This window comes from Chlamydotis macqueenii, chromosome 1 (assembly GCF_036417535.1).
Source record: "Chlamydotis macqueenii isolate bChlMac1 chromosome 1, bChlMac1.mat, whole genome shotgun sequence".
NCBI classification, from domain to species: Eukaryota; Metazoa; Chordata; class Aves; order Otidiformes; family Otididae; genus Chlamydotis; species Chlamydotis macqueenii.
The window spans coordinates 121330925-121344327 of NC_141556.1; the positions used below are offsets into that span (position 1 = coordinate 121330925).

General features: G+C 38.8%; 1 protein-coding gene across 3 annotated transcripts in view; it reads right to left on the bottom strand.

Annotated features, from left to right (window-relative positions):
- Positions 1-13403, bottom strand: part of HSF2BP (heat shock transcription factor 2 binding protein) — a 34124-nt gene that overhangs the window by 7072 nt on the left and 13649 nt on the right. For all 3 annotated transcript variants that reach the window (XM_086766081.1, XM_086766097.1, XM_086766091.1), the window contains 3 exons: positions 11438-11576; positions 9151-9268; positions 2268-2371 (listed from right to left, as the gene is read on the bottom strand). In XM_086766081.1, coding sequence (XP_086622207.1) covers positions 2268-2371; positions 9151-9268; positions 11438-11576 — 361 coding nt within the window. The remainder of the gene's footprint in view (positions 1-2267; positions 2372-9150; positions 9269-11437; positions 11577-13403) is intronic.

Below are 13403 nucleotides of genomic sequence, written 5' to 3' on the forward strand. Positions count from 1 at the left end.
TTCAGTGAAGAAATTTGAGGGATTTATCAGTTGCACACAAGCCAGTGGGAGAAAACTGGCCTTGATGTATAGGCTGGGGTCACAGACACTTGTAGATTGACGATGGAAAAGCAAATAGGATGATTCTCTGGGAAAAAAAAAAAAAATAAATAAATAAAAGTCAGAGGATGATTTCTGGGGCCTCTCTTGGTGGGAATGCTGATAAAAGCTTACAGAACTGTGGAAAGCTGAATCATCTTTGAAGAAACTTCCTGCAGGAAGGCAGCATATACAGGATACTGTGCCAGCAGAGTGTAGTGCTCTACTCTCTTGCCTAGAAAAAAACATCATGACCTTATGCTGTAACATCTCCAGGTGTTTATAAGCTGAATCACGGCTAGCAGAAGCTGAAGATGCCACAGAAATGGAAGAAGAGCAAGAGAGGGGGAAGCTACTGAGTTTTGCAAGTTGAAAAGTTTACAAATAGATTAAATACAGAGAGAACTACATAGTTCTCATACAAAACGATGGAAACAAGATTAGGTCTTGGATCTGACCTCTCATCTGGTATACAAACTAGTCCGCCAGCTCCCGTGACAGTAAGCAGACTTCCTCCAAAGTCAGAAATATGAACCAGCAGATGTGGTTTATCTGAGAATCTTCCTCCTTTGCTGTAACTGGAGACCTTTATTATCAAAAAGCGAAGGAATTAGCCATGCCCGTCCCTCCTTCTACAACACAGCCATATACAAGTAGCATTTTCAAGATGCAGAGTAGCCTTTCCATTTCTGATTTCTATTAGCAGCTGCAAATTAATTATAATTGTGCCACATTTCATCCTCTTTATGTGATACTCAAGAGCCTTCTTCAAACAACAGACTGCATCAAACAATTAGCAGCTTTGTTTTATCAGAACATTTAGAAGGGCACATTTGAAAACTCATACTTGGACAGGGGTTTTGAGCTTTTTTTTTTTTTGCTAGAACAACTGCTTACGTATATAGTAACCAAACAAAGTAAAAGGAAAATCTACACTAACATATGTTAAATTTCTAAGCACAGCAGAACAAAGGACTGTGTATTTAGAGTTCTCAAAGAATACAATTTTCCTCAAACTACATTAAAAACAAAATTAAAATGGGTGTTTTCCAGAAGTCTTACAAGGATTACTTAATTTTCTGAAATCTCAGAAGAGCAATCCTATGGCATTGCAAAGCAGTAAATTATTTGGTGAAAAGAACAAGTATCTACATTTTCTGTAAAACAATTGAGGGGACTGTGAGCAACAAAAGTATCTTCCAGTTTACCAGCCCAAATTAAAGCTTTTCCAAAACTTCAATATCAAATTAATTCATTGAAAAAGCAGATGCAACCTCTCCCACTTCAGCTGCTGTTAGTGTTTGCTAGTTGCATTTTAGCAGGGTTTTGCATGGCAGCACAGAGTGCTGACGTGATTAACCCCCCCCCAGTCCTATGAACTGCACACCAAAATCTTCTCACGGACAAGCCACAAAAACCTGAGAAAACCAAGACAGAGCAACTCTAGGAGCAGTTCATAGGCAGGACAGTGTCATGGCTCTGTCCTTACTGCTGTCCTCACTGTCCCCCGCAAGCTGTGCACACAGCTGCCAGCCAAGTTGAACGCACACCGGCAACGTCAATCTCTGCTGGCTCCTACGCAGGGATTTGAAGCCTCCGAAAGAGCAGAGCCTTGATGTCACTCTTGTACCTGACAGTGGTAACAGAAGTCCCTGACATCCCTGAAGTCCTGCACTGACCAAAGGCAAAGCTGGGAATAGTACTCAAGCCCTGCAAGATTAAATCCTATTACAACACAAGGTTCAGCTGTACAAGGGGTCACTTTTGTCACAAAGGAGTGTAGTTACAGAGGTCGGCTTCTTTCCTCAAGATGTGTCAGAACACAGTTACATTTTCTTTTGTTACATGATAGTGATCTGATACATAGTTTACCCTCAGTGTTTATTTTAAAGTTGGTATGTGAAAATACAGGTGGTTTTTTTAAATCCACTTAATCAAAATTTTTCCATTCCTTATTTTTAATACTACCATTAATAAATTTTTTAGCAATGGAATACATACAGTGCCAAAAAAGCTGTGGAAAATGCACATCTCCCACTAGTTATTTACCCTTTTTGTTTACTTTTAATCTGACAAAAGCTATACATAATCAAGTTACAGATATAAATGTATGTTCTGTTATTTGGAACACCTATTGCCAACCTACAATCCCCAAAGTTCCAATTTACAAGGTTCTTAGAGCAACTTACCGTTCAATAGCCACCAAAGCAAAGGAATAAAGCCTGGACTTTCACTGATGTACTTCAAGCCTTTCAAGTTGATACTCACATTGTAAAGTGACATAAGCATTAGCCTAAAATGGAAAGAAAAAATATGTGATGTCCTTTGATTCCTTTGCGTGTTTTGGCATCTTTTGCTATTTATGCCAAGCATGTACTGAAGCAGAAGCCTATTCTAATAATTTATATTTTGATAAAAGAGAAGTCTCATATATAAGCAATATTGTGCAAAATCTTGTTTCTATGGTTAAATCACGTATTTCAAACACATGGAAAAATACCCCATGCAAAAGTAAGAACATCTCACAAACTCCATGAGCTTCGTAACACAAAATGTACAAAACCAGGACTTGGCTATACCTGACCATACAACCTATACAACAGAGCTTTTGTCATTACAATCCCCACTGGGCAGATGATAATTTCAAATAAGCTGTTTGCCCTGACAAATAAAATGGCCACTAGGAAACATGGAAAGCAAGGCTGTATATAGAGTACTAGAAACAACGTCAAAGGGAGTCTCTGCTCCATCAGTTGTGCCACACTGGCCTTTCTGTACACCAACTCTCCGGTCAGCTGAGACACAGACACATTGCCTATGCCATCCTTTTTCAAGCATCCTCCTGTTCCTTCTGCAAATGCAAACAGACGCGATATACAGCCAGCGCGCAGCAAACACCAGCGTAGTCTCTCTCTACTGTCCGAGAAAGTTACTATGCCTACAGAAGCATTTGGAAGAAGAGGATGGGCCTGAAGAAGGGAAAAGGAAGGCACCAATAGTCCAAGCTCAGCTTAGCACGCTCCCTCCTAAGCTGGACTTGTCCCTTCTGTTCTGGGTGCAAGGCAGAGAACTGGCTTGCTCTGCCTCCTCTCTAGCCCCTCGCAGTCAGGCAGACCCGTATGATCTGGGCCATCGAATGAGACCCTGCTGTGAAGAAAAGACTGCTTGTCCCTTAAAATGTCATCATGGACTTTCCCATCTGCTCTGCCTTCAGGAGTCCAGATTGATTACGTTCAATGTACACGTGGTGGATTTTTTTTTTTTTAAAGTCAATAACACTGGACTTCAATTTGGCTATAAACTGTGCTCTTGTCTGAGCAGATCAACACCAGGATAACACAGGTCACCTGCACCTCCTCTCCAAAATTTTTTCCAAACAACATCTGAGCCCACTCAAAGCCTTTTTTTTTTTATCCAGAAGATCATTTATTTTGGTCTTTTATTATGGTCCTTGACTTTGAAGGAGTACAGAACCCATAACCTGTCTTACAGGTAACAGAGAAGGTGTATCGCCTGGCAGCTAGAAAACATTTCCTTCACTGAAAAAAAAAAAAAAAAAAAAAGCAAAAAAAAAACCCAAACCCTAAGGTGACACCTCTGACAAACCAAAACCCAAGACTGTCGCTTGCATGTCAGTGTGTAAACAACAACAAAAAAATAATACACATAGTGAGTATCTGTTCATTTCAGCCACATTTTCAATAGCTTCCAAACCAGGATTTCCTAATTTATCAAGCTCTTAAAATAGGAAGTTCATTAGTCATTTTGGGGTTGCATACATCACAGGTTATAAATCAAACCAGAGTCTCAACTTTTCCACAGAGAGAAAACCAGGTAGGCTGGAGAAGGCTCTGCATTTTAAAAAGACTGCTCTAGCCTGCCCATTTCACTGCCTTCTCCCATGGCGGCTCACGCTGAAGTTACTGCAAACACAAAAAGCTCCAGTATGATCAGTAAAATCTGAAAACTTGCAAAATCTGAAACCCAAGAGGGAAAGGGCATTTGGCTAACAATCGCTAATACTCAATGCAGAGCATTTTGTTTGGATTAAATTTTTTCCTGCAGTTTCCACTAAACTAAGTTCTGCTCTGAAACATTTAATGCTGATTTTGATACACTGTCTTCCATGTTGCCAATACAAGTTTTTTATCGTTTTGGTGGATAAAACTTTCTTTTTCAGCTAAGCTGAGCCTCAGGGGGCTTAATGCAAATTATCTCAATTTCCCTCCAACTTCCAACAGGAATGGGACCTGATACTCAAAAGCAGAAAGAACATCCAGAAAAAAAATCTCCATTGACATTAACAAGACAAACTAATGCTCTGCGTCTTACAAAATCAGATCACTACTGTACTATGAACTTCAAGCCAAGAGGACTCTGATGTGCCCGAAAAAAAGAGCCGTACTCTTGAGTCAAAAAGCTGTCTTACAAATCCTTTCACACTTCTAGCAATGTTCTCCTGTCCTGCCTTTTATGCAGATCACCCTCACAGCTGTGAAGTAGTTAGGGGGGAGACAGCATTAGTGCACTTTATGATGTGCTATGATGGATGCCATTACTTTTATTTTATTTATTTTCAAAGATGGTAACATGCAAGTCAATTTCCTGGACAATGAAAAGGGATGATGAATGAGAGGGCTCCTACAACATTTATGGAACATGTCATCATACCCACTCACAGCTGGGTGCTGGGTTGCATACAAAACAATTACAGAGAAACAGGAACAGGCTGGAATGTTCTCCTCCATGCTAGGGCTAGCTTGGCAGCTGCTATGTCTCATGACTGCAATAAACCTGCATGTCACTGCACTGCCACCATTTCCAAACAAGAGAAAAATAAGGTTATTCCAAACGGACTTGACACTTCACATCCTATTCTCGAATGAGTTCTCATAGCTTAAGTTACTATGCCACTAGCAGACTTTCAGACACAATCCGTGCAGACCTTCAGAGAGCAGGAAAGGAAAATAACACAGCTCGTGTCAGCCTGCAGTGGAAGAGGCGTTAAGTTATATTACGTGCTGCACCATTGTTAAGTTTGATCACTCAGGCTCCTAAGCAGTAGAAAAAAGAAATAGTAGGTATTAAATCTATTGCATCAGTGGCCACTGCAAGCAGCGAGGTGTACTGTGAAACTGAAACTGCAGCTTGTAAAGCCCATATGCTCCTTGTCATACAGCCTCTGCAGCTCTTACTTGGGTTCCAGAATCCAGGCCCTGACAAAGGAGCACAGCCATAACTACCTATAATCAGCCAGAATTAAGTTTTCAATAAAAAAAAAAAAAGTATCTTATAATGCAAAGTGTTAACATTTCTTGACAATGTCTTTCATCCTTAATCTGTCTGACATTTGCAGTTAGAAATAAAGTGACGTAAAAAGATACTGCTAAGTTTGTATTTTTATTTCACTTGTTTGCTTTGTGCAGATGAAATGGACTGGTTGTGGTGATCCAGGAAAGTACTATGGTTTTGGAGTGTCAGAAGAAAACTTAACTCACCCCACAAGCCAATGTAAGGGCCTAATCCAAAAGCAGCAGTGTATTATTACTAATTAAACACACTCACCTGAGCACAACATAGAAGCGTTTCTAGGCCCTTTATACCACCTTCACCTCTAGTACTTGCACATTCTAATGAAGTATTTTTTGAAAAAAAAAAAAAAAAAGTATTTATTGAAAAAGTGCTTATTGAAGTAAACCTGACACACAAAATGACTGGATAAACAACACTTTTGAGTTTGTTTAATGCAGAGGGCTTTTTAATTGTGTACTTCATAGTCTTCCTATTTTGACAAGCCAAATTTAATTAAAATCTTGTACTACTGCATCTGTCAATGCTTTCTTTAAAATGTGGAACTAAAAGTGTAGCTAAAGCCCCTTCTCTTCTGCTTAATACACAGGATTAGTATCTAAAATGTACTAATATGTACTGAAGTATGTATTTTTACTGGCCACTTTCAATTGCTACATAAGCAAAGTTGAAGATTCCTAACAATTTAATTATAGGTATGAACAATTGTGCAAATGTTTATTGACTGCCTAAGAACTACAAATGTTGAATAAACCCTATACCAATGAGAAGAAAACCTAATTTCTTTCACACCACTGCTATTTCCAAAAAGCAAAGACATTCATGAGACTTCAGTCCCAGCACTCATGTAGAGGCCTTGGACACATTTATTACATACTTATGGACTACAACGAATATTATAGCAGTACTGAAATAAATGATAGCTTTTTCCCTGTACTTTTAAAATTTATATACTGTTACAAGTAAAACACAGGATTGCTAGAACTAGAAGAAAGATAACTCCTTTTTTTATCAGTTGACTTTGTTTGCTACTGCTATGTGTAGAATTAGACTCACAGTTTCCCCTGATTTGTCACACATAAAAGAAAAATATTTTTGAAAATAAAAGCTAGAAATTAATTTTAAAACCTCAAAACTGCGCAAAGAACAAACATATCCTTGAGAATACTAAACCAAATTGTTTCTTTAACTGACTAAATTTTAAGTTATGTCCTTCCATGTCACACCACGGTAGTGTTTAGAGGAAAACATATTGCATTTCCAAAATAATGTACAGATATTTTAATCCATGAGGTGTAACTTAAAAAAAATGCGTGTCTGTATGTATGCTTATGTATATAAATGTGCGTGTGTGAACATTATTTCTGATGACTCGAGTTTGTCTACACATAACTTTGAAATTTCACTACAATTTCTGTTAACTATCATATCCTCATCTCACAACTGTCTTTCATTTTGTACTGCCTTATGTTCCTTACAGAGAAAATGGAGTTCTTCTGATACGCCTGCTTACGAAAATGTTGACTATTTAAGATTAACAAGCAGCTAAAAAACTTCACATGCAGAGAAGAATTTAAAAACAAACAAACCAGCCAGCCAGCCCCCAAACCCCTTCTTTGCTGGGGCTGCAAGAGTGGAAAATCTCCAAAAAGGACAGGAAAAAATCTAGCATTAGTAACAGGTTTTAAGAATCAAACATTAAGATGACACATAAGGAGCTTGTAGGCAAAAAGGAAACCAGACCATGGACATAAAAGACAAACACAGGGGAAATATTTTGCACTAAAACATTTGAGCAAACTAGGATCCCTCTTTCCATGACAATGCCATGAAGAAATCTCCCTTCTGACATTCACTCTATATAGAGTATTTTTTTTACCAAATGGCAAGTTCAAAGTAAGAAAAAAATTAATAATTCTGTAGAACATCAGAAAACATTATCATTGCATTGAACTCAAGCTATTGTAACATACACTTAATGTTTCTCACTTATCAAATACCTTGTGCAATGTCTTTTTTTAGGCTTCACTCAACTTCTCAGCCTAAGGAGGCTGGCCACTGTTGAATCCCTAGCCACTTCATAGTATTATTTTATGTATATTTTATCAGTATTGCTGTATGGCAGCCAAGTTCATATCACAGTATGTAATTCTTCTGCAACGCAGGTAGATTTTGAAATGTAATTAAGAAAGCACCCAAAACATCAATTCACAAGGAAGGCCCTCAAATCCAAATACATTAGCCCATTATATTAATACAATCTAAAATAATTTTAAAAAAAATCATCTATCTTGACCCATAGACACACATTTGCTTGAAATCTGGGGTGGGGGGAGAGAGGGAGAGTGTTTGGGAAACAAAACCTTAAAACCCTCTTTTTTTTTTTTTCCTGTACAGATTTTGAACCATTATACATCCTCTTTTCTTGTCTTTTTTTTTTTTGTTAGATACATGAAGGCGCAAACTACCTTTTCTTTCTTAAGCTGAGATTCTCATACAAATCTTTTAGTTGGGGCTTTAAACAGTGGGGTTTAACTAGCCTGTTTTGAGCACTTGCCTTCAAGCTTGACACTTGGGAAACACAGTAGATGACTGGTATAAAAGTATGAAACCCCTAGCACAGGCTAGTCACCTTCCCCCTCACTACAATGGGGAAAGGCAAGCACCTTCAGAAGCAACTCATTCTCCCCTAACACGGGCTGAGTGAGCGATCATCTGGCAGCACCATCTCTTTCCACTGACTGTGGGAAGAAGCCCAGACAGTTAGCAGACACTTGACATCTAGTTTCCTGATAGCCGAGGTAAGGCAAGATAAAAGCTATGCAAAGTTAAGACTGATTTTCATGTCTATCACGTACAACCTGCCTAAATGAGTGCATGGACACAGTCAAGTTATTGTGGCTGACAGGCCTGCTATTTGTCAGCTGAGCTGTGACAGTTGTTTTGTGTATGGATTCTTAATATGTGTGTCTCATTTATGAAAAAACCCACCATATTGGCTTAAGCCATCTTCATGAACAATTTAACCAGGTGTACGGGGCAAGTGCTCACAGCTTAGCGGATAAGAAAGTACTCATTAAGCCACTGTAACTTCCTTGCTCAAGGCCATGTATTCTCAGCTTGTAACATCTCTGACAAAAAGGCAAAGATGATTGTTTATTTCATCTCTCCATCAGCTGGAAAGTACAATTTTCCAGCATCTGAACTGCATAACATGGCCTTTTACAATATTGTTATCGCAAGATCTCTTTATAGGCAGTGCCTTTTACAAGCATAAGTGCATGGTACTTTCAGCTACTAAGTAGCATAAACTAATTTAGTTTTTGCTCTTAGCAGATACAGAACTCACTTTTTACACTAATCAGATGTAGTATTTTACAGACAGTCTTCATATTGCAAGGGAATAAATACAAGTCCACAATTCCCAGATTCTTTTTGTTTAAAAACTTGACCTCACACCTTCCTTACCTGACCCTCAACTCGTGAAGTCCTCCTGAGGTAGAGGAGTGCATCCCTTTTCATTTCTACAACATTATGGTGCTTAAGAGACTTTCAAAGAGACACAAAACCTAGATGAAGACAGTCTCGTAGCCAAGCCTGGTATATCTGCAAGGAATGCTACTGTGAAAAGAGAGTTTCCAAAAATTATGTTTCCTCTCCAGGAAAGGAAATAGTGGGAGAGTGAGAAGACAGCTGTCATCACTGTGACCTATACTGCAAAACAATGCATTTCATTTGAAAAGAAAAAAAAAGTCATCATACACTTTAAATTTGGTACAGAGTCCTGGCTTCATGTCTCCCAGGAGGTGCATCATTGTGTCCAGTAACTCACGACTTGAACTAACCAAGAACTCACGGCCATAAGCCAGTGCAGCCACATCTGTGAGAGAACACAAAACACCACCATAAAAATAATTTTTCAAACAAAAGCTCATGCTAATTATCAGGATCACTAAAAAGATAGGTCAGCTGTGAAAAAAGAACTATGGGATCTACACAAGCTTCAAACTATATTCATAAACATAGCAAATACTGAAGCAATAAATTATACCGGTCAAACTTCTTAATAATTCTTCTTTGGTAATTAAAATATCTATTCAGGGTGGCCAGTATACCAATAGTAACACAGTGAATTATGAAACAAAAGGCTGGATTCAAGCAGTTCCAGGCTGACATCTGCAAATACTGTGGAACTGAAGCAAAGCTGGCCATTGTAGGTTCCACTTTACAGAAACAATATTGCAGATTGTTCTACAATCGCTCAGTCCAATATGCCTGGTACATTATACAACCAAAACACTCCTAGGCATCTACTAAAAGCTGTTTTCCTACCTGTCTGCAAGCACTGCATTATTCATGCACAAACCAAAAGCCAAAAATACTTCCGAAGACTACTGCTGCAAATTAGACCTTCCTCTAACAGGTTCCCTTATGCTTGCCCCATACTTTATGGCATCCTTATGTGCAAGAGGTATCCTCCAGCTTCCCCAGCTTCTTTGTACTGTGCAACTGGCCAAGTCTCCTCCAAACACATGAAGTGTGGTGATGCAATTAGTGACAGAACCCAGTTCCCTGGCCTCCCGTTCCAGGCAAGCTTGGGGATCTGCTGCATGACACAGTTCTTCCATTTTCATGCAGCCTCAGACTCTCTCTCCTATGTATGTACATCGTGATGCCTTTTTTAATCTCAGAATAAGCAGAGGTACTATGGACACAGCACATAATTGAAGACTTATTGCAACGTTTGTGCACGCTGCGCTGTGTTAAGACTGCACTGAGAACTTCTGTTCTGGTGTTTTCTAACTTCTGAATACTTGGCACTTCATGACCACCTCTTCAGGTCTTTTAATATAGCTTTTTAGTGTAACATTACTTTACAGTGCAACTAGGAGGACTAAACTGGTACCCTCTACATCGTTTGTCTGACTGTATCCTTTATCACACTTGAGCTTCAGCAACCTCCTTTCTCAAATTAGAGACAGAGAGGAATCTTGGTAATATCAAATTCACTAGCAAAATCTGTATCAGCTTCAGTGAAACAAGTTTTTATTCCACCATCCTGATTCCTCCTCAGGCAGAATGCCCAAAGTCCCTTGCCCACCCCCACTCTACCCCAGTCTTTAAACATTTTCTTTGTTCAGACTTTACTTTTGCTACGCTTTTTTTTTTTTTTTTGTCTTTTTCTTTTTTTTGTTTTCAATGAAGTAATCAGAGAGAACTGGATCCTGCCTTGGTACAGTGGCATAATGCATCACATTTTTCTAAATTACAACCTTTAATCTAAAATCACACTTTCAAAAAAGCTGTTCATGCAAGATTCACTTATTTATATCAATACCCACTGTTTCACCTATCTTGCATCATGTCATTAACTAGCATCATTTTGACAGTTGCTCAGTTTCACAAAAATGCAGATGACATATCAACCCCACTTCTCATAACCTTCCAAGCCAAAGGCAGCCATACTAAGACAGATCTGTGGCTTTCCAGTCATTTTCTGACCCTAAAAAGAAACATTTAGTATGGAAGTTAGGTTTATTACCTTTTACTTCTCTTAGCACTATGGATTCAGGAGAGCAAAGGTGGGGCCCATCTGGCAGCAACAAAATTCTTAAGCAGTTTCAAAATGCTGAGCACATACCTTAAGATGAAACTGATCTACTTGCATCATCTGCAATTCATGCATCTTGAAGATGTTAGCATCACTGGTGATTCAGAAAGTAAATTGCTTGACATTTACAAACTAAGGTGAGCATACATGACTAGTGAAATAGCCCTTGTTTTACACTAGATTGAACGGACGTGTTAGGGAATTTCAGAACTGAATGGCTCTTACCCATCTAATCCTTAACTGTGTCACAGGCAGTGCCTCACAGAGACACCAATGACAAAATCTGCTAGAAAGTTAGAAGACCATGAAGTCACCCAAGATATCAGCATTGACTAAATACCTGACTTTGAAAAGCGGCATTTATTGCAACACGTATAAAACAATATAGGAAGTCCCAGTACACGTGGAATGCTATTCTGAGAGATAACATTAACTTACTTGTTACAATCCCTGCCAAAGCTAATACAAACTGATTTTCATCAGAATCCAAATCCTGCTGTTTCATGTCTTCACTCAACGACTTCACAAAGCTCTCCATGGTCTGTGCAGCCATTGTGAAAAACTTTACTGCTTTATTCTGCAAGCATGGAGGAAAGAAAAAGATCATACACACTACAGCAACTATGATTATTAGATGCTACAGTAAAGCTAGACAATCTGCAAAATTACTAAAACATCTAGTCACTTCAAAAAAAACAACAGAAAACAAGTGACATGTTTGATCCCCTAATATTTGAAACCATTATCTCAGAAGAATATGGGAAACTACTCAATGCTATATTTACTTACAAAACTATACTATTGGGTATTTACCTCCCAAACCCAAAATAATACATATCAAACAGTAGAATTCATGCTTATTGTCAAAACTGAGGATATTATCTCTTTGCTTTGCAATAGCTGCATCAGGTGTTTCACATTTACCTGGGCTACTAGAGCTGCTTTTGTCAAAACTCTATTCAGGTGAAGACTGGAGAGCAGCTTGACTTAGTGACTCAATACAAATTTCCTAAGAAAAACCAATGAAATACCCAGAAAAAAAGCAGAATTTTATGAATCCTAACAGGATTCATGAATCATTCAATATGAGATGGAGAACAACTGTCTAAGTGGAAGTTCTTCAGAAAAGGAAAAGAGGTCTCTCCTGGGTCATGGGTTGAATTTAAGTCAACAGCGTCACATGAGAAAGATGATCATCATGCAAGAGCGTACAAACAGGAGTACAGCCTGTAAGCATATTATGCAATCTTCTCCCTATACTGCTCCATTTTGGGTTATCTTGCTTGAAGAACCAGCCACCTGGCACAAAGCTCAGGGCAGGTCAAAGAGCCTAGTCAGAGATGCAGAGCCCACAAAGACAGACAGAGAACTGTTTGTGTGTATTAATAATTCTGACGTGTAAAATATTGCATAATTCCATAAATTGGAACACTATTTCACACAGATAATGCTGGTTTTCATAACAAAAATGGCATAGTAGAGAGACCGTAATGACAGGTTTCCCAATGTGTTCAATAATTTTGCTGGTCGTTTCAGGAAGCAGCTGAAACTTTTAGTCATTGCTGGCAGCAACCCAACGGGACAGTCCAAGAGAGTGCCATAAATTCCCATCCTCTCGTGAAATGCCTGAACTTTTACTCATACTGAAAAGTGACTGAAATTTTAGTAATTTGTCAAGACTACTGCCTTCACAGTATGTGCAAACCTTCTGATTAACACTTGTTTACTCCTCCACTGCTGCACATTCACCACATCAAAAACACACAGTACCTGTGGGGTGACTCCCAACAACGGGGCGTAAAAAGTTGGGTCAGTCAATACTCAGTTTCTTCACAAATGATACTGTGGTTCCAGAATAACAGGAACAAATGAATTGTGAGGGAAGAGAACGGAAAAAGAAGTGCATTTCTGCACGTGCTGGATGTACTTTATAGGCTTATATGGACACCACACCTCAAAGATAGCAATTGTAACATAAGTAGTGACTGTAGTCCACAAAGCAGAAGGTGTGAGAGAAAATGAAGAAAGGAAGCCTACTATAGCAAACTAGTATAAGCAATTAGAAAAATACATATTCAGATGGAAACATTAATAGAGTACTAAGCAAACAAAGTGGTTGGTAAGTTGCACAGAAAACAAATGAAATCTTCTATTTGCCAGTCTCTTGAGGTGCCACCGGTGTCCTCTCTGATGAAGCTTCTTTCCAAATAGCCATTAATTAACAAGCAGTGAGGGCTGAGGAGCTGAAGCAGAGACCAATCAGGTTTATTAATAGCAAACACTACCTACTCTGCACAGTCTCTTACTAGCTTGACAAGATTTTCATGGGACTGAAGAATGTCTTACCCACAGACATTGAGATAAGGACAGTTCTGAGAGCAGCCATTAAGATGCTTGAGTGCAG